This window comes from Hemitrygon akajei, chromosome 14, assembly GCF_048418815.1.
Source record: "Hemitrygon akajei chromosome 14, sHemAka1.3, whole genome shotgun sequence".
NCBI classification, from domain to species: domain Eukaryota; kingdom Metazoa; phylum Chordata; class Chondrichthyes; order Myliobatiformes; family Dasyatidae; genus Hemitrygon; species Hemitrygon akajei.
Window position 1 is genome coordinate 42,552,564 of NC_133137.1, and position 26,169 is coordinate 42,578,732.

Genomic DNA, 26,169 nt, shown 5'->3' on the forward strand with positions numbered 1-26,169 from the left:
GTTAAAGACTGAGAACACAGACAAAATATAATGGCAAGAATGTACAAAAGTGAAATACAGAGCAGGAACCATGTCAGGCCGCAGCCACATCTAAACAATTCTTTTTGTCAGAACACCTTTCCACAGAATCTTTGGTTTCCATCTGCCAACTATGGTGTATTCCATGTAGGCTATTATAACAGCTTAGTTTTTGCTCCAAAGTTGGGCTTGAACTTATAGAGACTAAAAATTAATCTTTTTGGGTAAAGGCAGTAGTTTTGCTCCAGGCAACTGAAATATCTTGTGCCAATATAAAATGAAGTAAAGCTTTTATAACGTTCAGTACAATGAGCCAGTCATAAAGGAGAATACAGTGAGTTTTACTCAAGTATGCTGTTTATTTAATTCTTCTGTGGAGAGCAGTTATTGCTGTGTGGCATATGCATGAAAGGAGGGTGATATGTGAAAGAGGTAAGTTTCTGGTTATTTGGTTTATTATTGTTACACCGAATTGGTCAAAGCTGGAGCATTACTGAAAATGCTAATCTGCTTAAGCATGACTTCCAATTGGACTTGCTACTGGTCCATTTTAGCTTATTTTAATGGTTCTCATGTTGTAGGTCCTGTTACCCTTGACAGATGCCCTCCAGCATGACACTGTTTTGGGCTGTGATTTTGCTTGAAAGTTCTTAATCATAAACATTTGGAATAATGTCTTGTAACACCTATAAACCAGCACCTATATTCACTTGATCTATTAAAGCTCTGTATTAAGGACATGACATTATAAATTTTGTTTTTTTTTCCCCCCTTATAGGCTATACATTGCAGAAGTATGGTGCCTTGCCAGGATACTCCATCTGTGAAAAGTACTTACTTTGCACGGGTATGTAACTGCATAAAATAGATGTACTGGCCAATTTTAATTTTATTTTGAGATCTGGCCATTGATAGTTTGGCCAACACTTATTGCCCAGTCCTAGTTGCTCTTTGGAAGAGATAGTGGTGGTGTCCTTCTAGGAAAAGTACTTAGTGTTTTGGGGAAGCCGAGTATTTTGGAACATATATATTTCTACAATTTAAAGGGAATCTGCAGATGTCAGGTTCCTATATACTTGATGCCCTAGAGGTTGCAGGTTTGCCAAGTAACTGCAGTGCATGTTGGGAATGATGCACCCTGTAGACATATAGTCTAGTTAATGAGGTAGAATTGAGCGGGCTGCTTTTTTTTCCTGTCTGGTATCAAGCTTGTTGAGGTTTTGGAGTTACACTCATCCAGTCAGTTTGAGAGTTATTCTATTACACTTCAAACTTGTGCCTTGCAAATGGTGGGAGGTCCTTACTAGAGAAGAGTTCCGCACTATAGGATATCAGCCTATTCTTGTGACAGGTTTCCCCCGCTATCTGAAAGAGTGTTCCTGTGAAACCTTTCATAAGCCGAAATGGCGTGAAGCAATTACCATGAATTTATATGGAAAAAATTTTTTGAACGTTCCTAGACCCAAAAAATAACCTACCAAATCATACCAAATAACACACAAAACCTAAAATAAGACTAACATATAGTAAAATCGGGAATGATATGATAAATACACAGCCTATATAAAGTAGAAATAATGTATGTACAGTGTAGTTTCACTTACTCGAATTGGGAAGACAGCGAGCACACTGGGAGGTTGAGAGGTGGTGATGGTGTGTTAGGCTGAGTCGTCGGAGGTTGGGGTGGTGTTAGGGTTAGGGTCTCATCATCATCTGAATCCAACAGGGCAGGCAGGTCACTAACGCCTACACTTTCTATGTCTGCGTGCCTCGATGTTGAAGGTCGAGGTTCGTCGTCTGCTGTGGCTGATGTGGAAGGCTTGAAATATGACAGTATGCTTGACTGCTTAGCCTTGCGCATTTTTCTATCATACAGTTCTTTGTAAGCACTCAAAACATCCTGCAAACCTGCCCTAAACCTACGTGCCCTTTCAAAGTTAAAGTCATACTTTTCTGCAATCATTGCAGCACTGTCAATCATAGTGAAAATCTCATGCAAGTGCTTCACGTTCAGTTCCTGGACGACTTCACTTATCCTTTCCTCTTGCAATTGCATCAGCTCTTCACCTGTCAGTTCTTGGTCATGGGATGCCAAAACCTCTTCAACATCATCTATGTCAACTTCCACAAACCCAACTGCTCGCTGCCTCTATAATGGCTCGCTGCAAAACAAACGTTGAACGCTATTTTTGCTTTTCGCCTTTCACGTAAAAACGAAAATCCTCTTCTGATTTCTTTCTAGTGTAGTACTAATGTAGGTCTTTCATAAAAGTGGTGTAAAGTGAACTTTCGAAAAGTGGGGGATACCTGTATTTGTATTGCTGGTCCAATTGAGTTTTTGGTCAATGGTGGCACCCAGAGTATTAAGAGTAGGGAATTAGCAACACTGGTGCTATTGCACTTCAAGGGTGGGTACTTAACTTTCTATAAAAGAGGTGAAGTATGTTTTTGTTAGTATCAGGGTGCTGGCTTGTTTACTACTTTTTTTGCTCAATTTATGCAATTTAGGCTTCAGCTACATTTTATTTTCTCATAGTCCAATATGACTGGAAAGCAAAATGTTGAGAAAGTAATCTGTCCCAGAAAATTGCTTTCAAAAACCAACCAAGAATGAGTAGATATTTAAGAATATGTGGGAATTAGTAATTTTCCTCGGTTATACTTTCTGTACTCAGTGTTATGATGGCTGTCTGGGTTTGATTCATTTCTTTCCTTGTTTTGGTAAAGTTCTATAAAAAGAATGCTCAAGCTATTCGGATATTTTCTCATTTTTCTTTGGCTTCTGTGTTCATTCCAAAAAAACAGGATATCTGGATGCTTTTGGTAAATCTCTTAGTTTCAGTGGCTCTGATGTTTTTCATATTGCTCAGAATAAACACCATTTCAATGACAATATATTAAGGGCAGCAATGTTTCTTTCCTTTTACCCCTTGCAACTATTTGTGCAGTCGAAAGTCCAGTATTTTCAAGCAATAATCAACTCTTTCAAAAGTGTACATAAATTCCAAGGTCTAACAGTTCTTAAGCCCTTTTAAAAATTGCTTTTAATAAAAGTCATGAGAGGACAGGATTTTGTTGAAATTTTATTTGGAATGCAGCACTGAAAGCGTGTAATGTAAGTACCGTTTGTAGGTATCATTAAAGCTGAGTGAGGAAAATGTTTGTAAGAATACGTTCAAAGTGACTGATGAATGTGAACACTCTTTTCCTATTAGGTATCTGTTCCAAAAGAATTGGTTGCTCTTATGAGTGCTAACAGAGATGGAGAAATGCCTGATGATCTTGATGACAGTAGAAAGATTTATTGTTTTCGGCAAACTGTAAGTAATGGGATATGTAACATTTCACAGCAAGCTCACTCCGTAAAGAGTTGAAATGTTTTACTTTAGTGCAATCGGACTGATTGTACTGATTTCGTACAATCAGACTTGTGAAGCACTGAACTTCAATGGTACTTAAAACTGTCACTATATTTGGGAAACTGTGTATATGTTGAATTAGGTAGCTTTTGGGATGAGAGTGGCTAAAAACTAGTATATGGAAATCGGGTTTGGGATTCTGTCATTGGGATAGTGTTGCTCATAATTTGAACATCAGCAAGGTTGTGCAAGATCAGAAAAAGAACCCAAATGTACTGTAATTAATCTGATGTGTTTAAATATAGACACAAAAGTGACTTGCTGACTGCATAACAGGCAAATGAAGCACTTTGGGATATCTGAAAAATTGAATGACTCAGGCATTTCTACAACGGGTGACATCCCTTCAAAGACCTAGTTCTGATTGTACTGGTTTCACTAGCATTTTCAGAGTTACACTTCAATATTGGCTCTGCACAGCCAAGATGGAACAAGTGCCTTCTGCCTAACTGGCTTGGCACAGGAAATACAAATCCATTCATTTCAATAGAGATTCTGCAACAATGTGGAAGGAAATTTTGAACCCATGACCAGCTGAACAACTCTGCTACTGATGACTAAATTAGGTTTGTTGACAAAAGGAGTTGAAAAGTCCCTGAAATTCTTTATATTTGTGATTTTTATTTATTGTCATGTGCTGCTCTACCACAGAGATATAAAGCACTAATCTAGTCCATGCCAAACTATTATTCTGCATAGTCCTATCAACTGTGCTTGAACCAATGCTCTCTGTACCATTCACATACACATACAGTCAAATTTCTCAAGTTATACATATTGATCCTGCAACGAACATATTAAAAAAGACTTTGCCATCCAGACAGATCATTCCATACATAAGGACATTGAGGTGAAAGGTGAAAAAAATGCAGCATATGCTGATCATACAGGTAATTTTATCACATCAGTACATTGATAATTTGATTATGCCGGCTGTTTTTTTCCAAGGAAATGGGAAGTATTGACAATTAATGGAGAAGAGACTAGTTTGCATTATGGACTGGACTGTGTTCATAATTCTTGTATCAAGTTGTGATGCATCTAAATGGAATTCTTTATATAGTACATCAGTAGAAGTTCATAGGAGTCATAGTGGACCTGGTTAATTTCCTTAGATTTTTGAGGGACTAGAGGTGCTGGTTGGCTTTCTTGGCTACTGTATCCAGGTGGCTGCAAATTGTATTTAAGACTGACAAATTAATATTTCTTCAAAGATGGATTATCTAGGCAAAATGGTGAATCAATCTGAGAACATAATAAATAGGATTTTTTTTTTCTAAGGTGGTCACATCCAAGATGCAGGCGTCAGTTAGATGGGTGACTACCAGGAAAAACAAGGAGAGTAAGCAAAACCTCACTAACAGGCATATCTCTTTGGATACTGTCAAGGGGAATAATCTTTAAGGGGCTAGTAGCGGGTCTCTGCCTCTGAGGCTCAGAGGAGAAGGGTGCAGAGAGACAGTGATTGTGATAGATACTCAATAGTTAGGTTCTGTGGCTGCAGAAGAAATGCCGGAATGCTGTGTTGTCACCCAGGTGTCAGGATCAAGGAAACCTCTGAGCAGCTGTGGGAAATTCTATAGTGGGAGGACGGTTAGCCAGAGGCCGAGCTACACACTGGTACAATCAACATAGGTAGACCATGTGTTGCAGAATGAGTAAAGGGTGTTTAGTAAAAAGCAGGACCTTGGAGATAATGGTCACAGTGCCATGTGTAAGTGAGGTCAGGGATTGAAAGGTAGACCAGATAAATTTGAGGCTGATGAGCTGGTATATTGGACCATTCAGATCTGTTTTATACAAGAGCGACAGGTAGCACTTGAACCAGAGAGGGACTAATGTCCTTGCAGGGAAGTTTGGTGTAAAATAGGAAGGTAGAAACAATATTGGTGGTGGGGGGGGGACTCTGAGTTGTTGTTAAGGGATGAAACAGAAGGCACAAGCAAGTCTTGTAATTAGGAAAGGGATACTCCGTTAAGCTGCATTTATTCAGTGCACAAAACTGAACGGTAAAATGGATGAACTTGGTGTGGATTAGTTCTGGGGTCTGGGATGTTATAGCTATAACTAAAATATCGCTGCGAGAAGGGCAGGACTGGCAGCTCTATCTAGTTTACAGATATGACAGAGATACAGATAAATGAGAGATACAGATAAGTGAGAAAGGGGTGCTGCCTCCTTTTTTTTAATTTTTATTAAATTTTAGAAAATTACAAAGAATAAATGTGATGATAAAATAGTGAGAAAAATAATATTAACCCTCCCCCCTCCCCCCCTTAACCCTTATCTAAAGAAAGAAAAAAAAGAAGAGAAAGATTGCCTGGATATCGGAGGATCCCCACATGCTCCATGGAGTTCAAAATAGTTTTAATATTTATTTTTACTTTCCCCAATTACTTTATAATTTTATCTTCAAAGGACCTATGTATTTAATCCTATCTTTTGTAAGTATGGGAGCCAAATTTTCAAAAATATATCATATTCATTTCTTAGATTGTATGTAATTTTTTCAAGTGGAATACAACTATGTATTTCATTATTCCAACAATCAATAGTTGAATATAAATCAGATTTCCGAGTAACTGCGATAACATTTTTGGCTACTGCCAATGCAATTTTAATAAATTTTTTCTGATACTTATTCAATTTAAGTTTCGGTATTGTCCCTTCAATGTCTCCTAATAAAAATAATACTGGACTATGTGGGAGTTGTACGCCAGTAATTTGTTCCAATAAAGGTCTTAGATTTATCCAAAATGGTTGAATCTAAAAGACAAGACCAGGTAGAATGTAAAAAAAAAGTACCAATTTCTTGATTACATCGAAAACATTGGTCAGACGTATTTGAATTTAATCTATTTATTTTCTGTGGTGTTATATATAATTTATGTAAAAAATTATATTGTATTAATCTAAGTTGAACATTTATTGTATTTCTCATACTATCAAAACATAATCTTGACCAGTTTTTTCTATCAATTTTAACATTCAAATCAGATTCCCATTTTTGTCTTGATTTATGAATTCCTGATTTAATTCTGTTTTTGAATCAAATTATACATACAAGATGTAAATTTTTTAATTTTTCCTTTTTGAATTACTATTTCTATTTCACTAGGTTTTGGCATCAACATTGTTTGACCCAGTTTATCTCTTAAATAGGCCTTTAATTGAAAATAACAGAAAAGAGTGTTATTTGATATTTGATATTTATTTTTTTAATTGATCAAACAACATCAATATACCTCCTTCAAAACAATCACCTATATATTTAATCCCCTTTTGGAACCAATTATGTAAAAGTTTATTATCCATTGTAAAAGGAATAAGCCTATTTTGAATTAAAGTTCTTTTTGCTAATAAAGATTTCTTTATCTCATCATCCATATTTACCTTATTCCATAAATCAATCAAGTGTCTTAATATAAGAGATTCTTTTTTTTCCCGTATCCATTTGGATTCCCATTTATATATAAAATCTTCTGGTATGTTTTCTCCTATCTTATCTAATTCTATTCTAATCCATGCCGGTTTTTCTTCATCAAAAAAAGACGCAATAAATCTAAGTTGATTTGCTTTATAATAATTCTTAAAATTTGGAAGTTGTAACCCTCCTAAATCAAATTTACATGTCAATTTTTCCAATGATATTCTTGACATCTTTCCTTTCCAAAGAAATTTCCTTACATATTTATTCAGTTCTTGAAAAAACTTTTGAGGTAATTGTATTGGTAAAGTTTGGAATAAATATTGCAATCTAGGAAATATATTCATTTTTACAGCATTAACTCTACCTATTAATGTTATTGGTAACATCATCCATTTATCAAGATCCTCTTTTATTTTTTTAAATAATGGCAAATAATTTTGTTTATATAAATTTTTTACATCATTATCAACTCTAATACCTAAATATTTTATCCCATTTATTGACCATCGAAATTGAGTTACTAATCGACATTGATTATAATTTCCTTTGGTAAGGGGTAAAATTTCACTTTTATCCCAATTTACTTTATACCCTGATATTTTCCCATATTCTTCCAATCTAAAAGATAATCTTTGCAAAGATTGCAATGGGTTTGTTAAATAAATCAAAACATCATCAGCAAATAAATTAATCTTATATTCTTCTTGATTAACGCTAAAGCCCCCAATGTCTGAATCTGTTCTAATTAATTCAGCTACTGGTTCTATTGCCAATACAAATAAAGCAGGTGATAATGGGCAGCCTTGTCTAGTTGACCTTGCTAAGCAAAATGGTGTTGAAATCTGACCATTTGTAACTACTTTAGCTTGAGGATTAGTATTTAAGGTTTTAATCTATTGTATAAAAGATTTTTCTAACTCATATTTTTCCAATATTAAATAAAAAAATCCCATTCCAATCTATCAAATGCTTTTTCTGCATCCAAAGCAACTGCCACACTCATTTCCTCTCTTTTTTGTGCCAAATGAATTATACTAAGTAACCGGGTTATATTATCCATTGATTGTCTGTTTTTAATAAGACCTGTTTGATCCATATGTATTAATTTTGGTAAATATTTAGATATTCTATTAGATAAAATTTTTGCTATTATTTTATAATCTATATTCAACAAAGAAATAGGCCTATATGATGTTGGTTTTAAAGGATCTCTATCTTTTTTTTGGCAATACAGTTATGATCGCTGTTAAAAAAGATTTTGGGAGTTTATGCATTCTTTCCACGGTATATTCATTCCATAAAAGGAGGAATTAATAAATCTTTAAATTTTTTATAAAATTCAGGAGGAAAACCATCTTCTGGGGATTTATTATTCTGAAGTGATCCTAAAGCTTCTTCAACCTCTTTTAATGTAAAGAGCATATCTAATCCTTTCTGTTCTTCTAAATTTAATTTTGGAAGGGTTATTTGTGATAAATTTATCTATCTCAGCAATCTTGTTTTGTGATTCTGATTGATATAGTTCAGTATAAAATTTTTTTAAAGTTTCATTAATTTCTAAAGGTTTATAAGTAACCTTATTTACACTTGTTCTAATTGCATTTACTGTTTTAGAAGCCTGTTCTGTTTTCAACTGCCAAGCAAGAATTTTATGTGATCTTTCACCTAATTCGTAATATTTCTGTTTAGTTCTCATAATTACCTTTTCTGTACGATATGTCTGGAGTGTATTATATTGTAGGTTTTTATTAACAAGTTGTCTTCGTTTTTCTTCTGTCATATATCTTTGAGATTCTTTTTCTAACTTTATGATATCTTTTTCCAATTGATCTATTTCTGCCATGTATTCCTTCTTAATTTTAGATGTATAACTTATAATCTGACCCCTTAAATATGCTTTCATCGCTTCCCATAATACAATTTTATCCTCAACTGAATGTAAATTTGTATCCAAAAAAAATTGTATCTGTTTTTTCATAAAATCACAAAAATCTTGACGTTTTAATAAAATTGAATTAAATCTCCATCTATAAATCGATTCCTCCTTATCCATCATTATCATTGTCATTATCAAGGGGGAATGATCTGACAGTATTCTTGCTTTATATTCCACACTTTTCACTCTATCTTGAATATTTTTTGATAATAAAAAAAATCAATCCTTGAGTAAGTTTTATGTCTATTTGAATAAAATGAATAATCTCTTTCTCTTGGATTAATTTTTCTCCATATATCAATCAGGTTTAAATCTTTCATTAATGATAAAGTTAGTTTTATTACTTTTGATTTTGTAGCAACTTTAGTTGACCTATCCAAAACTGGATCTAAACAAAAATTAAAATCTCCACCTATTAATATTTTATCATGTGCATCAGCCAAGTTCAAAAAAAGTTCTTGTATGAATTTTGCATCATTTTCATTTGGTGCATAAATGTTCATAAAAGTCCATAATTCTGAAAAAATTTGACAATGTATAATCACATATCTCCCCACAGAATCAATTATTACATTTTGTATTTTAATTGGTGAAGATTTATTAACCAAAATTGCAACTCCTCTCGATTTTGAATTAAATGAAGCTGCAATGACATTTCCAACCCAATCCCTCTTTAATTTGTTATGTTCTGTTTCTGTTAAATGTGTTTCTTGGAAAAAAGCTATATCTCCTTTCATTTTCTTAACATATGTTAAAACTCTTTTTCTTTTCACAGGTCCATTAATTCCATTAACATTAAAACTTTAAAAAATTAAGTAAATTAATCATTCATAATACCTTGGGAACTTTTTAAAATTCTCCATGTTGCTATGAGTTTCTCCCCAACCATCGAGGCAAAAAAGAAGAAAAATAGAAGAAAGATAACTAATATATAAGAAAAAAAAACAAAGTACCCCCCCACTAATGTTGCGAATAAAAAGAACACAACATTACCCCCCCCCCATTTTACGGGTCATGGCAATCGCCATGATTGTACACGTGAAACTCGCAGCCATCGATCAGGAGCTCTTCCAGCTCCCCCGCAAAAAAAAAGAAAATATATTAGTGAAGAAAAAAAAGAAAATAATTAATGTCTCTACTCCCAATTAATACTCCTCAACTATTTTTTTTATAAATGTCCGTCAAGTCCAACCTTGTTTCAGTCTTCATCATTAGTCCATTTCATTTCTATAATTCTTTACTTCTCTTCGTGGAGATCAGGTAATTCTTGTACAAATTTCTCCGCTTTCCGATAGTCAACGAAAAATCTTCTTTCTTCATTATCCAGGAAAATTATCAATTTTGCTGGGTAGCTCATTAAAAATTTATAGCCCTTTTCCCATAAAGATTTTTTCACTGGATTAAATTTCTTCCGCCTCTTCAGAAGATCGTAACTTATGTCTGGATTAAAAAAAAACTCTTTTCCCTTCTATTATCAATGGCCCATTTCTCTTTTTAGCACCTTGAGTAGCTGCCTTCAGGATCATTTCTTTATCTTGGTACCTTAAGCATTTTATCAAAATTGATCTTGGATTTTGATCTTGTTGAGGTCTTGGTCTTAAAGCTCTGTGTGCTCTTTCAATTTCAATTACTTGGCTTCCTTCTTTCATTTCCAAAATTTTCGGAATCCATTCTTGAAAGAATTTTATTGGATTTTCTCCCTCTGTACCTTCCATAAGACCAACAATTTTGATATTATTTCATCTACTAGAGTTTTCAAGTGCATCTATTTTTTCCAACATCTGTTTTCTTTCTTTTGTCCAGGCAAGATTATTGTCTTCTATCTTATCTATTCTTTCAGTGTTTTCTTCCACTTTTACTTCCATCGCTTTAACTTTATTATCCACCTTCTTTTGTTTTTCCACCGCATTATCGAGTGTATTCTGCATCCTTATAGCTTTTAATTCATTCATAATATATATCAGGATATCTTTTATGTCTCCTTTAATCTCCTTCTTTTCCTCTTCTTCCTCTGAATTTCCCAAAGAGTCTGATTTCACTTCCGATTCACTTCCAGCCGTAGTTGGGATTTGTAGTTTTGTTAATATCTGTTCATGCATACTTGTTCCTTCGCGCATGCGTTGTTCTTGCCGTTTCTTCTTGGAGACCGCCGACATTGCTGCAGCTTCCTGTCCCGCATCATCAGAAGTGCCATGCACTTCGCCGGGAGGAGATCCAACTTGAGTCCGAGGCTTTGCCGAGACGGTTAGGCCTTTTTCCCCGCCGATTTGCGCAGTCTTCGAAGTAGTAGCTTTCTTCTGTTTCGGTTTAGGAGCCATATCAAAAGATAATCCTGAGTGACTTATAAATAGTTTCTAGTAGATATTTGTTAACTCTTCTTCATTTAAACCCTATTTCATTACTTTTTACGAGGGAGCTGGATTCCCAACGTCTCGATCCTACGTCATCACGTGACGCCCCCCGGGTGCTGCTTTCTTGATTAAGGGAAATGTCATAGTTCTTAGAGATGACAAACTTGGAGTTGTCTAAGGAGTAACAAGAAGGGAAGTGTCACTCTAGTGGTGCTGTATTATGGATCTCAAAATAGTCAGCAAGAACTTGAGCAATGTGTAGAGAAACTGTTCATAGTTGTAATAATAACAGGGTTGTGTTAGTGGGAAATGTTAATTTCCCCAGTATTGAATGAATCATACAGAGTGCTTAAGGCCTTAATGGATTAGTAATTGTGAAATGTATCCAGGAAAGTTTGCTGATTCACATGGTGCAATGGACTTCCTGCTGAGGAATGAGCTGGGTAACTAACCAAGGCGGCAGTCAAGGGAGCACTTTGGCTCAAGCAAACATAATTCCATGTTTTAAGATGGTGATGGAAAAGGATAGAAAAGGTATACTGGTGTTAGGGCCCTAAACTAGAGCAGAACTAGAGAAGAGTATACACACACAAAATGCTGGAGTAGCTCATTAGACCATGCAGCATCCATAGAAAAGATTAGTTTCGGGCTGAGACCCTTCAGCAAGGAAGCATAGATTGAGATGTGTCAGAGATCTGTTTAATCCCTTGATTATATAAAGATTAGGAATATACAAGAGGGAATCGGGAAAACAAAGAGCGTATGAGATGTATCTGGCAGGTAAGGTTAAGGAAAATCTCAAGAATAAAAAGGGTGGCTAGGGAGCGTTACAAGAATCACCCCTGGTCCTTGATTTATCAAATCCACTAATTTGTAGACTTTAGTTCCTTATGCCCAACATTTCCCTCCTTTTGATCCAAAGATAATTATCTTAAGATCATTTTCCTCGTCTCATTCAGCTGACTGCCATGGATTCTCAGTAGATGTGCAACGCTTGTATTCTATAAGTAATAACATTTACTAACTAAATTTAGACTGACAATCATCTGTGCTGCTTCATGAAAGTATTGTCCTCTATTTTTCCATTGTTTCAGCTTTCCACCTTCTCATTTGATATACATTGGGCATTACAATTATCAGTGCTTAATTACAGCAGCATGCGATACTATTCTCACCCACGGATGAATTTCGCCAATGTACTCAAATATTGAGTGGGGTAGTGTAGATCACTACTCCACTCAATATTCACATGTGTGATCCCACAGAACTGTAATCTTATCATGGCCACCATTACCTGAAGGCTGTTCAATAATTGGACCTACAGACTGACTTACGATTATCCCCTCTGGGATACTGATTAATGTGACATCTAGAATTTTACTGCATAGGAACTGTACCTTTGTACCTTCTGAAATATGTAGTTTTGTCCACACATGTCAAGCCATCTACCCCATTATAATACAAACTTGAATCCTCAGTTTTTCCTTTGTTAGCCCGCACTGCCCGTGTCCGTTGAGAAGATTTTTGTTCACTGAGTATTCTCCAAGCAATGGCTTCACTGTTGTCGGGTTTGTCCAGGGACCGTCTCTGAAGCAATATGGATAAAAGGCCCCAGTTATGGTTAATTCCATTACAACGAAATACATTATTTTCTCCATGTTGAATTAAATCTGTAACATACAAGGATAATTTCTGCTCATATTTTTAGGTTTATATCTTAAATTATTTTTAGTCCATATTTTCTGTTTGTTTTTCTAGACCATCCAAACTGGACTCCCTATTGTCTTTGGACTTAAGGCGCCCATTTTTCCTCATCCAATTTTCTTTCTGGATAGGTGAAATGAACACTGGCATATTTCCCTTTTCCTTTTGATTTTCTGACAAAGCTCCCCTGGTTTTCAGGACAAGGGAACTGAAAATCACCCCCTTGATAGGACCTGTTCCCATCTTCTTGGAACAGTTTTCCATCCTCAAGTCTCCCAAATCGAGGCCATCATGTACATCAATTGTTGTGTGCCAATGGTGATAACATTCCTGTTTCTCCCCACCAGTTTCAGCTGGTTGGTGTGGTACCACCCATTTTTATCTGGAGAAGTTAGTACTTTGTACACTGAAGGGCATGCTTTGTCTGTAATTTCATGGGACCCTGCAAAGCTTGGATTTAAAAATGGGGTGCTAGTGTGTCCTAATCATCACTTTGTCCTGGGCTTAATTCTATGGGACTGACTTTTGAGTCAAAGTAGATTTTACAATGTTGCTGTTTCTTTCCTATTTGGTGGGCTGTTATGTAATTGGCCTCTTTCACTGTCTCTACCAATTGTTGTACCTGCTTTTCTGACACAATTCCACCGATTTTGGGTTCTGACAAATCTAATCCTAACAACTCCAATCTTCTCATGTCTCTTCCGGTTGTGAGTTTATAAGGGGTGTAACCTGTTGAAGATACCACTGTATTACTTATAATCATCAAGACACAAGGCAAAACTACCTGCCATGTTCCATGTTGCACCATTCTTGCAGTCATATTTTTTAGTGTTCGATTCATCCTTTCTACAATTCCACTAGACTGGTCTATAGGGTATATGAAATCTTTGCTTGATCTCTAAAAGTGCCATGACATCTTGCATTATCTGGGCTGTGAAGTGTGTGCCTTGATCCGATTCGATACTCTTGAGTCGTGCCCAGCGAGCGAATATCCTTTCCAATGAGATTTTTGCAGTGGCCTGTGCTGTGTTTGTCTTAGCCGGGAAAGGTTCTGCCCACTTCATAAAGTTATCTATTACTAGCAGAATATATTTGTACACTCCTGGGGCAGGTGGTGTAAAACCAATATTATCTATCAGCAAATTAGTCCAAGGACCTTCCACTGGTCTGATGTGTTGAAGGGGTCATTTCTTTGCCTTTCTGTCAGGATATTGTTATGCACAGATCAAGCGAGTTTTGCTCCACATCATCCTTCATCTTGAGCCACCAGCCCACTTCTTTGATCTTTTCCAGGGTGCTTTTGCACCTCTGGTGTCCCCATAGATCATGGTACCATTGGATCATCTGGTTTCTTCCTCTCTTTTGAACCATAAGCTTTCCTTCATAAAGGACAGCTCCATCTTTGACAAACACTCCCTTGTACGTTTTATACATTTCAGACCCTGCTCCTTCTATTTTTAAAAAAATTCTTTCTTCTGCTCCTCTATTAAATCCATAACCTTAGTCTCTTGTTCCTTCTGCCTCCCAATCTCCCCAATCTATGGCTGTCATTCCTGCCAATTAAAGTACCTTTCTTTGCCAATTCATCAGCCTTTCTATTACCCTCAGGAGATAATTTAGAGTGGGCTTTCACCTTCATGACTTTATTCTTTTACCTTTGCTGCCTCAAATCTATATAGTAATAAAGCAGTAGATAGAGGCAAATGTTCTGCGAGGCTGTTACAAACATGTATGCTATCAGCGTGTATGACTGACCCGAGTGGGAACTGTTCTGGGTAGCTAACCACATATGCTACAGCTGCCAGTTAAGCTGCCTGTGCACTCATGGTTTTAGGCAACTTTCCTGGCTATGTTCATCCTCTCCTAGCTTGCCACACTCAGTTCTCCTCTCACCATCCTATACTGATGAGCCATATTTTAAAATAGGGTTTTTCTTTTCGCTTTGTGTCTTTGTTCTCAGACATTATCTGAACTGTTTCCACCCCCTCCTTTTTGTTTTGATGCAAATGGTCCCTAGGGATCATTTGCTATCATAACTTGACACTCATGTTCACTTCCTTGGTATACCAGGTTACTGGCTGACATAGAGGTTGTGTTTACTCGCTTTACGCTAATATTTCTCTCTTGCAGCAGCAATGTCCATCTAGCAATTCTGCTTTGGCTTACTGAACCATTTTTAATCCTTCTATCTAACAATAATTGTGTGGGGTGTGTTCTGTCAGTATTGTAAGTGGATGTAGGCAAAATGGATATATCCCTTTTATGTAGGCAAAATGTTGTACTGCCCAGAAAACCACTAACAAGTGTTTTTCACATACAGTATACCTCTGTTCTACTGGTGAGAGCATGTGTGATGCATATGCTACTGATCTTAGCTTCCCATGTGTCTCCTGTAATAGCACTGCTGAGAGAATGGTAACAGTTGTAGCAACCTCCAGTGAGAATGGCTCATTTGGATTCTGGGTTTTTAGAGCAGGCGCAATGGCTAACACTTGCTTCAGAGCTGTGATGGCCCGGGTGTGTTCTGATTTCCATTCCCACGCCACATTCTTTTTTAATAACTCCATTAAAGGGGCTGCCTTAGTGGAAAATCCATTAATGTGATCTCTCGAGTATCCTATCAGCCCCAGAAAGGACTGCAGCTCTTTGAGGTCTCAGGGGAATAGGCAGCTTCTTAACCACTTCTACTCTTTGCTTGTAAATTTCTCTTTCTTCCAAATAACTAACTATTTGTTTCATCTCCTGTAATTTTTTAGCTTTTACCTTTAGTCCCAATGCACGTAATAATTGCAGCAGTTCTGTCAATAGCTGATAGTATTCCTACTTGGTTTCAGTCTGCAGAAATAGATTATCTATGTATTGCACAAAGCTTTGAAAACCGTTTTAACCCTTCCCCTAAGCACTGATGAAATATAGATGAGGAATTATGAAACCCCTGTAGTAGGGCAGTCCATGTATACTGCTGTCCCTGAAAGGTAAATGCAAACTTGTATTGACACTCTCATTCCAGTGGAATAGACCAAAATCCATTATTTGTCTTAAACTTTGAACCATTGTGCTCTTTCATTCTGCTTGACCACTGTCTCCAGGTTAGTTGCTGCAGCTGGGGCTGTTAACAGGGTTACTTTATTCAGCTCTCGATAGTATATTGTCGACCTCCAACCACCATATGGTTTCCTCACTGTCCATATGGGTGAGTTATTAGTGGAGGCTACTGGCCTTGGTATCCCTTAATTGTACCAAACTCTATATTACCTTATCTACATTTTCCTCTTTTTTTTGGGAAACCCTTATTGTTTCTGTGGTTTGGGATCTGGACCTTGAATGCGCACACTGCCACCCATCTTTCTGCAGTCATGTTTGTACTGTCCAATGCTCTTGAAGTTCTGTGCAGTAAAATTTGCTTATTTCCTCCAGTTTTATCTACATTGCACGCACTGTGAATATTCTATCTTGATATTCTCCTGCTGGGATCTGTATTCATGCCAGTTGGCATCTGCTAAATTATACAATTCACTGGTTGAAAACAAAGCCCCGCTTTTGTTGTATAATCAGATATGTTTCTTCTCCCTGGGTAATTCCACCAACACTATTAAAAGTTCCAGTGCTATGTCTCCTATTCTTACTTCCAGTGGTACACTCACGTGTCCCACTTGTGAATATCCTGTGAATCCACTTAGGATGTAAACTTTTGTGTAAGTTCAGTTAGCAATAGATACATTTTCTATGGTATAATAATTGATTTCCTCATTATCAAAGTAATAAAGTGCATTTTATTTTACATGGTCTGATCAAAGAATGTCACTGTTCTAAGTAAGTCTGCCAATTTCTGAAACTAGTGCAACGAAATATAAACTCTATAATGTAATTCTACTTTTCTGTAGGTTCCGATGCCAAGTTACTTAATTGCACTGGTGGTTGGATGTTTGGAAAGCAGGTAATTAATTTTTAAAAATTATTTCAATATGGAGCATTAGAAGGGGAAGATGGAACACAGTGTAGGCCTTTCAGCTCTTCAAACCACGCCAATCCGATTAACCCTAACCTAATCATGGGGCAGTTTACAACGGCCAATGACCCTACCTGATACGTCTTTGGACCGTGGGAGGAAGCCGAAGGACCCAGGGAAAATCCATGCATTCCATGCGAGGACATACAGAGAGTTCTTACAGAACAGCACTGGAACTGAACTCTGAACTCTAGGATGCTCTGAGCTGTAATAGCGTCGCGCTAACCGCTACTCTGCCATCTTAAATAGTAAATGAAATGAATTTTTAAATTAAATACTTTTTGAATTTTGCATGAAGCTGAAATTGTGTATGTTGTGGAGAAGTTGCAAATGGTGGAGCTGGAGTGATTGATTTCCAACAACCACTATTCTTTGTGTGAAATATGACCCCAGCCATTGAAATGCTTTCCACTACATTTCATTTTATCAGGAACCTTGATCTCACACTTGCTAAATGTTGCCTTTCAGGAAACTATCTTGTCCTACCGTTACTATTTTGAGTGTGAGCCATTATTTTAGGTGTTAAATATATGTTCTTTAAAAATCAACTTCATCACCTTCATCAAGACAATAGGCACAGCAGAGGTCAGTAGGTTGGTAGTCTGATGGTTTGGGGGAAAATCTGTTACACAAATAATCAGCTAATTGGCAGCGCCCGGGATTCTGTCCCGTTTCTGTACTCCTGCCGAGTATTTTGTTGCCAGAGGGAAAATTGAATCTCAGATTTGTATTGTTTACAAATGTAACAATATTCAGGCAGGTGGCACTTATTGCATGATATGGAACTCACTCAAAAATGGCTACTTGCTGTATCCAGTGCTTTGTCCCAACTTGATTTGGCTACCTAGGAAACTACAGCTGCCTCATTGTGACATCTATTTAGTTTCCTGTTGTCTCCAGAGTTTATTTAATCTTGAAATTATGCATGAGCTTCCACAAAATGTAACTTTCTGATTCAGCAGAGTGAATTAAGTTGGGTCACATTATCCTTTGCCTATGTATGTCATGAAGTGCATGCATCTTTGTTGCAAATTGTTCCCAATTTGCGGCAATGAGAGACAGAAAACGCTGCTGGTATGGGACTGAAGAATACAGAACACTAATCAAATCTGCAGCTAAGTGAGGGCAGCAGTGAGGAAGCTAATTTTGCTGGAAGTCACTACTTGAATAAAGACAAATTAATTTGTTTGCTGCGTTAATGTCACAAAACACCCGAAGGATTTTGCAAACAATTAAAGCATGATACCGAACAATGAAGGAAATATCAAGATGGATTGTTAAAACTTGGTTAAATAGAAGTTATGTATTTCTTGAAAGAAGAAAAAGTAGTAGGATTTAAAGAGCAATCCAGAGCTTTGAGATATCAGAAAGTATTGATAGTAGTAGTGATTGCATATGTGAAGAGGTTTTAAGGTTGAGGAGTGAAGGAGGATGGGTAAATCTGTGGAGCAATTTTAAAAAATGAAAAATTCAAAATAAAACCTTGTTGACCAAAGGTTCAATTTAAAGGATGTATACAATATACATCCTGAAATGCTTTTCCTTTGCAACCATCCACGAAAATAGAGTGCCCCAAAGAATGAATGACAGTTAATTGTTAAAACCCCAAAGTCCCACCCAGCTCCCCTCCTTCCCACGTGTAAGCAGCAGAAAGCAACAATACCCCACCCCCCACAGGCAAAAAAGAGCATCAGCACCGCCACCGAGCACTCAGTGTGAGCAAAGTAATAGCAAAGACACAGACTTGTAGTTACCCCAAAGACTAAATGTTTTACCCGGTATACAATGTACCACAGGCTCCCTCTCTCCCCTGCCCCCCCCCCCCCAATAAGGGAGAAGGAGGTGTCTGTTTTCCCAGCGAGTGGGGAGACATAATAAACAACTCACTGGTTTACAGTGTTAAAGGTCCGTTACATCACTTTCTTTGAGCTCTGTGCCTGAAGATCTCAAAGATCCCCGGTCTCCAGGCACACAGCCATAGATATTTTGACTCCCCCGACAACACATGGGTCTCCTGCTGTGACGCCGACCTTCAATCCTCCTATCTCCAGAGTCCTGAGATCCTAGGCTTCCAAATCCAAGCTGGACTCTTAGGCTGAGCCTTTGGCGTGCCAAACAACGGCCAGTTGTGAAACCCTGAGAGCAGGTCCCATTCCTGCAAAGAACAGAAGTCAGTGTGTAGCTCCAGGTCAGGGTCTTCAAAAGAGCCCTGAAAGGGAAAAATAAAGATGGAAATAGAGCTGTTTCCAAAGGTGCAAGCAAAGGAGTTGTTGTTTATCGCCATCATTACTCCACTCCTCTCCAACCAGGGAGCAAATGTAAATAAGATTATTTATGATTAGGATCTCTCAGCTGAGGTACAGTCAGAGATTTTGTTCTTGTATAGGATGTAAGAAGGAAGGCTATCCAGAAGAGTATAGTCGGTCTATTTTATTGGGAAAAAAATCAGTGTAAGTATTTGTAATTGTACTGATAAAGGGCAGAGTTGAATATTTTCTGAAGTATATCTGGGCTGTAAGTTGATGTAAACTGTTGACAAAGGTTTATTTAAAATTGAATGGTGAATTCCATAAGATGTGGAAAGAGTTTGTCCTAGTTAATCTGACAATAGGCAGTGAGGTGAATGCGAAAGGTTAATAGATGCGTAGATTGGTGAGATTAACCTCTTATGGCTGCACTGAGTGCGAGATGAGCAGTGAGAGCAAGATGAGCAATTGCTGTTATTTGTTATTGAGACAGCAATAAATCTTTCAAAGAATGACAAGGGAAGTAATGAAGGTAAGTTGTTGGATTTTGAGGTAATTACAGAGTAGGTGTAGTTGGAGTGGTAAGAAAGACAGTGTTACTACTGGAAGTCGGGGATTAGGGCAACTTCCAGTGTCCCTGGTGACTTCACCTGTGGGGAGTGCATACAGCTAGTTGACTGTGTCAAGGAACGAGAGCTGGAGCTGGATATGCTTAGTGTTCTCTGGGATGCATTGCATATGATGGATAGGAGTTTTGGTGAGGTGATCACATTGAAGGTATAAGCCGTTGGCAGCTGGATGACTGCCAGGAAAGGGAAGGTTTTTTTTTGAAGAGGTAACCCTGAGATTGCTGAGGGCAGGGTGGTAAACATGGTTATAAGGACTTTAGCAAAGTCCTGACAAGGTTAGTTTGAGAGGTTAGATTACATGGGATCCAGAGAGAGCTGGTTAATCTGATACATAATTGGCTTGATAGTAGAAAGCAGTGAGTGAAGGTGGAAGGTTGTTTTTTGGACTCAAGGCCTGTGGCTCGTGGCATGCCACAGGAGTCAATGATGGGCCCATCGTTGTTTGTCTGTTATATAAATGATTTGGATGTGAATGTATAAGGTATTGCTAGTAAATTTGTAGATGACACTAAAATAGGTGGTATCATAAACTGAAGATTATCAAAATGCAATCGGATTTTAATCAGTTGGGTAAGCAGGCCAAGAAATGACACATAGTGTTCACTTCAGCTAAATGTGAAGTATTGCATTTCAAGAAGTTGCATCATGGAAGGACTTTCCTAGGTAATGGTAGGACCCTGGTTTGTATCGTAGAGCAGGGGGATTTAGGAGTGCAAGTGTGATTCTCTGAAAGTGCATTTGGCATGTTTGCCTTCATCAATTAGCGCAGTGAGTACAAGAGTGGGGACGTGTTGTAGTTGTACAAAGTGGTGAGGCCATTCTTGCAGTTTTGTATACAGTTTCATTTATCTAGTTGTAGGACTGAAGGCATTAAGCTTAAAAATATATACAAAGTAGATTTACAATAATATTGTAAGGACTTGAGCAAATCATTTATAGGGAGAGATTGGACAGGTTCAGACTATTCCTTTGAGCACAGGAGACTGAGGAGTGATCGTTTAGTGGTTATAAAATCATGAGGTCCATGGGTAAGGAGAATGCACATAGTGTTTTCACAGAAAAATCAAAAACCAAGGAGCTTGGGTCTAAAGTGAGGGGTAAGATTTAAAAAGGATCTGAAGGGCAACTTCATTCAGAGTGGTTCATACTGAATCAGCTGTCAGAGGAAGTGGCTGAAGCAGGAACAATAACATTTAAAAGACATTTGGACAGGTACGTGGATAGAAAAGACAATATGGGCCAAGTGTAAGTAAATGGTACTGGTTTAGATAGATGTCTTGGTTGGCATGGATGAGTTGGCTGAAGGACTTGTTTCCATGCTGTATAACGCTGACTTTCTCTCTAGGACAGATGAATTGGCAGAAGAATTTGGAGGACAGACTGCCTGAGTAGAAAAGCAAGTGTTAGAGACAAGTAAAGGAGAAAACGTGACTCTGATCATAAGGACTACCAAAATATTCATGTAAAAGAGCACAGGGAAATTTGCTGTGTTGTGGTTATATGTCAAATTATGAACAATTGTGATAAATGAGAATAAAGGGGAAACATTCTGAAATCCAGAAGGTTAGAATTAATAATAAACTCACTTGCAGATGTGATGGGGAATGGCAGATCACTGAAGTAAACAGTTCAATGCCCTTATTAAGGTTATGGTCCCTGGAACTTCAGTAATTCAACACTATAGAATTTTACACTCATTCTCAATGATAACAGTAATGGTATCAATCTGAATCCATTTTTGTTTTAAAGACTTGTAAATAGTAGTTTGATTTTTGACTGTTGATCAAAAATTGCAGCAATAGACTCCTCCATCAAAGACCGCCATTGCACAAACATCCTTGCATTGATTTGGAGCATACATCTTGAGTGACGGTCCCTTACACATGATGAACTTAGTAACTGTTGTCTGTGAAATTTCTTAAATTACTGCCAATAAATCTTAAGATTACGGCAATAAAATATCAACATGCTGCTAGTGCCCGAACTCTTCTAAGTCAGTTCCTTTTCCTAATTTGTGCACTACAGTATCTGCAGGAAAATACACTAATGGCTTTGATTGAGGAGGGCTTTCTAGAGTTGTTTTGGATACTATTGAATGACAGGGAAAGGATTTTGTATTACCCTTAAGATTAGTCATTAATGACCATATCCAGTTCCCAGTGCCTTTTGGCAATTAAAAGAATTTGTTAAATCCTGTAAACATGTCCCTTACTTTGCAGAGTGATTGGTCCGCGGTCTAGTGTCTGGTCCGAGAAAGAGATGGTGGATGCTGCTGCTTATGAATTTGAAGAGGTTTGTTTCGAGTGCTTTTGGATATGTATCTGAAGTGGTGCTATTGCATTCTTTGTGTGGAAACACACTTGTTATTTGGCCAATTGGCTCATTTTCTTCTAATTAAGCCATAGTTAGCACATTTCCTTTTGTTATATTTTATCTCTGTTGTCTTCCATTTCCCTGCTCCAGCCTGATTTGCTAATAGTTCCTTGGTAATGTGATTGAAGGATGGTTAGTTTTTATGTAATATGTTAATACAGGTTGAGTGCAGGTGTCCCCCGCTTTACGAATGTTCGCTTTACGTTGCTTCGATTTTACAAAAGACCTACGTTAGTAACCTGTTTTCTTATTACAAAGAGGATTTTTGCTTCTACAAAAACTTTTCCCATATAAATTAATGGTTCTTTGTTTTACGCCATTTCGGCTTAAGAAAGGTTTCATAGGAACACTCTACTTTTGTAAAGGGGGGGGGGAGAGACACCTGTACCTCTTATCTATAATTCCAAAATCCAAAAATCTCAATTTTTTTGCTATCTATGATATGACAGGAAAATTCCACAAGGTGCTGAGAAGGTACCAGGTCATGCACAGATCTCTATGCACCACAGGCAGTTCTGAGAGGTGACCTCTCATATGTAATGAAAAGAAGTTAATGAAAAATAGAAAAATCTTGGTAAAGTGAAACACGATCTTGAAAGAGTGCATTCATCAGTGTAGGAGTGAACATGCGCTGCTTTGTGATGTGCTGATCATGAAACAGATCTCTCACGAAGAACTAAAAATTAAAGGTAATTGTGAATATTCAGCAGGCTGGTGGCAGAAATATAAAAAAAAACACGGAATTAAATTTTTAAAGATTTGTGGTGATAAAGCGTCTGCTGATCACAGAGTAACAGAAATTCATTGATTTTGCCAAGATTGTTGCTGATGAAAATCTTTACATGCTGAATGGCTGCATCAGGACACAAGATCATAAGACCTTAAAGAAGAATTAGGCCATTCAGCCTATCGAGTCTACTCCCTGTTTCATCATAGCTGATCCTGGATCCCACTCAACCCCATACACCTGCTTCTAGCCCTAACCAGTCAGGAAACTATCAATTTTCAATATACCCGAGGTCTTGGCTCCCACTGCAGTCTTTGGCAGAGCATTCCACAGACTCGCTACTCTGGCTAAAAAAATTTCCTCCATAACTCTGTTCTAAAGGGTCACCCCTCAATTTTGAGGCTGTATCCTCTAGTTCTGGATACCCCCACCATAGGAAACATCCACCTTATCTAGTCCTTTCAACATTCGGTAGGTTTCAATGAGATCACACTGCATTCATCTAAATTCCAGTGAGTACAGGCCCAAAGCTGCCAAACATTCCTCATATGTTAACTCCTTCACTCCTGAAATCATCCTTGTGAACCTCCTCTGGACTCTCTTTTCTGAGATATGGGGTGAAAACTACTCCAAGTGCAGCCTGACCAGTGTCTAATAAAGCCACAGCATTATCTCTTTGTTTTTATATTCTATTCCCTTTGAAATAAATGCCAGCATTGTACACCCGTATATGCCCTTTCCAGCTCCCTTTGCAATCTCATCCCCACGTCTTGGATACTATTTGGAGTCCTGTATATATTCCCATAATGTTTTTTTTTTACTTTTGCATTTTAACTCCACCAAAAAGATTTGGCATTCTCTGACCCTGTTTCACCTCTTTCTGAAGATGTAATTCCATCTCTTACCAACAGAGCCACACTGCCATCTCTGCCTTCCTGCCTGTCTTTTCAATCCAAAGTATATCCTTTGATGTTCACCTCCCAAACATGGTCTTCTTTCATCCACGACTCAGTGATGCTCACAACGTCATACTGACCAATCTTAAATCGCGCCTTAGTCCAAGTTCATCCACCTTATTCCAAATACTATGTGCATTTAAATACAGCACCTTTGCCCTTTTGAATTTTGTTTCTGTGGTACAATTTAACTCTTTGCACTGTCTGCATTTGTGCCCAGCCATTGGCTTGTCCTTCCTTACATTCATATTACACCCTTCAATTACTTGTAAACCTGCTGGCTCATCCTCAGCTTGATCATACTGGTTCCCATCCCCCTGCCATATTAGTTTAAGCCACGCCCAACAGCTCTAGTGAATTTGTCCACAAGGATATGGTCCCCCTTGGGTTCAAGTGCAGCCCATCCCCTTTGTTATCTCACACCTGCCCCAATTATCTAGAAGTCTGAATCCCTGCCCTCTGCTCCAATTCTTCGGCCACAAATTTATCTGCTACCTTATTCTGTTCCTATCCTCACTGTCATGTGGCACAGACAGCAATCCCAACTTTACTACCCTTGAAGTCCTGCTTCTCAACTTCCTAACTCACTGTATTCTGTTTTCAAGACCTCCTCCTTTTGTGATGAACATGTGTAAGACAAAAACTGCGTACCAGTAACACATAATTTCAGAGTTTGGAAATGATGCTGATCCCAACATATCTCATATTCTGAAATCCAAAGCACTTCCAGGCTCAAGCAATTCAGTTAATGGTACTCAACCTGTATCACCCAACTCTACCTACATCAAGTAATCCAGTGCTACTTAAGCGTTCAGTTCCAACCGTGTGTCATTTTTCTTCGAAGTATGTTTGCTATGATTCCTTCAAAATACATTCAACTTTGGTGAGAATTGGTACTTTTCTAGATGGTTCCTCCAGGCCTATTTTTTACCTCTGTAGGAAAGTAAAGAAAGTTGGAGGGAGAGTTGTTGAATTGCATGTTATATGCCCTAGCATTGAGAGTAAACCATAGTTGTTGAATGGTAAAGCAGGCTCAAAAGGTTTGCATCTACAGGTTTGATATTCAGCAATGTCAGCATTAATATCCAGAGTACTAGAATTTAAAAGCAAGGATGTAATGCTGAGGCTTTATAAGGCATTGGTCAGACACATTTGAAGTATTGTGAGCAGTCTTTAGCACCCTAAGAAATAATGTGCTGACTATAGAGAGGGTCCAGAGAAGATTCACCAGAATGATCCAGGGAATGAAAGGATTAATATGAGGAGCATTTGATGGCTGTGGACTTGTACTCGCTGGAGTTTATATGAATGGGAGGTTCTCATTGAAAGCTATTGACTATTAAAAGGCTTAGGAGCTGTGGAGGGTATGTTTCTAATAGTGGGTGAGTCTAGGACTAGGAGGGTACAGCCTCAGAAAAGGATGTCCCTTTAGAACAGAGATGAGGAATTTCTTTAGCTAGAGAGTGGTGAATCTATGGAATTCATTGCCATAGATGCCTGTGGAGGCCAAGTCTTTAGGTATATTTAAAGAAGAGGTTGATAAGCTGTTGGTTAGTAAGGGTGCCAAAGGTTATGGGGAGAAGGCACGAGAAGGAGGTTGTGAGGGATAATTAATTAGCTATGTTGAAATGGCAGATTGGGCTGAATGGTATATTTCTGCTCCTGCGTCTTATGTCCTTATTTAAAATGGTGATGCTGTCTCATTTCAAAGCAGGAATAAACCTTTTAAATAAAAAATAGTGTACAAGATAATGAGAGGCATTGATCGTGTGGATAGTCGGAGGCTTTTTCCCAGGGCTGAAATGGCTAGCATGAGAGGGCATAGTTTTAAGGTGCTTGGAAGTAGGTACAGAGGAGATGTCATGGGTAAGTTTTTTACACAGACAGTGGTGAGTGCATGGAATGGGCTGCTAGCGGTGGTGGTGGAGGCGGAAATGATAGGGTCTTTTAAGAGACTCCTGGATGGATACATGGAGCTTAGAAAAATAGGGGGCTATGGGTAAGCCTTGGGTAGTTACAAGTTAAGGACATGTCTGGCACAGCTTTGTGGGCCGAAGGGCCTGTATTGTGCTGTAGGTTTTCTATGTTTGTGTTTCTAAAAGATTAAATACCGGGAGCTTCTCTCCAATAATTTATATCTGAAAGTAAAATACCTGTGTTTAGTGTGTCTTAAATCCTTACCATTTGTCTTGATAGACTGAAATCATGTTGAAAACCGCTGAAAATCTTGTAGGTGCATATGTCTGGGGACAGTATGATCTGCTGGTCCTTCCTCCATCGTTTCCATATGGTGGGATGGAGAACCCATGTCTCACTTTTGTAACACCAACCTTGCTGGTAAGATATGAAAATATTCAGTTTTTTGGGTTTC

The 26,169-nt window shown here is 37.8% G+C and overlaps 1 protein-coding gene across 1 annotated transcript in view; it reads left to right on the plus strand.

The window, feature by feature from the left end:
• lta4h (leukotriene A4 hydrolase) overlaps nt 1-26,169 on the plus strand; it is an 83,448-nt gene that overhangs the window by 26,741 nt on the left and 30,538 nt on the right. The window contains exons 4-8 of the mRNA XM_073065909.1: nt 797-865; nt 3,234-3,338; nt 16,743-16,795; nt 21,962-22,034; nt 25,995-26,135. Of these exons, the coding sequence (XP_072922010.1) occupies nt 797-865; nt 3,234-3,338; nt 16,743-16,795; nt 21,962-22,034; nt 25,995-26,135 (441 nt within the window). The remainder of the gene's footprint in view (nt 1-796; nt 866-3,233; nt 3,339-16,742; nt 16,796-21,961; nt 22,035-25,994; nt 26,136-26,169) is intronic.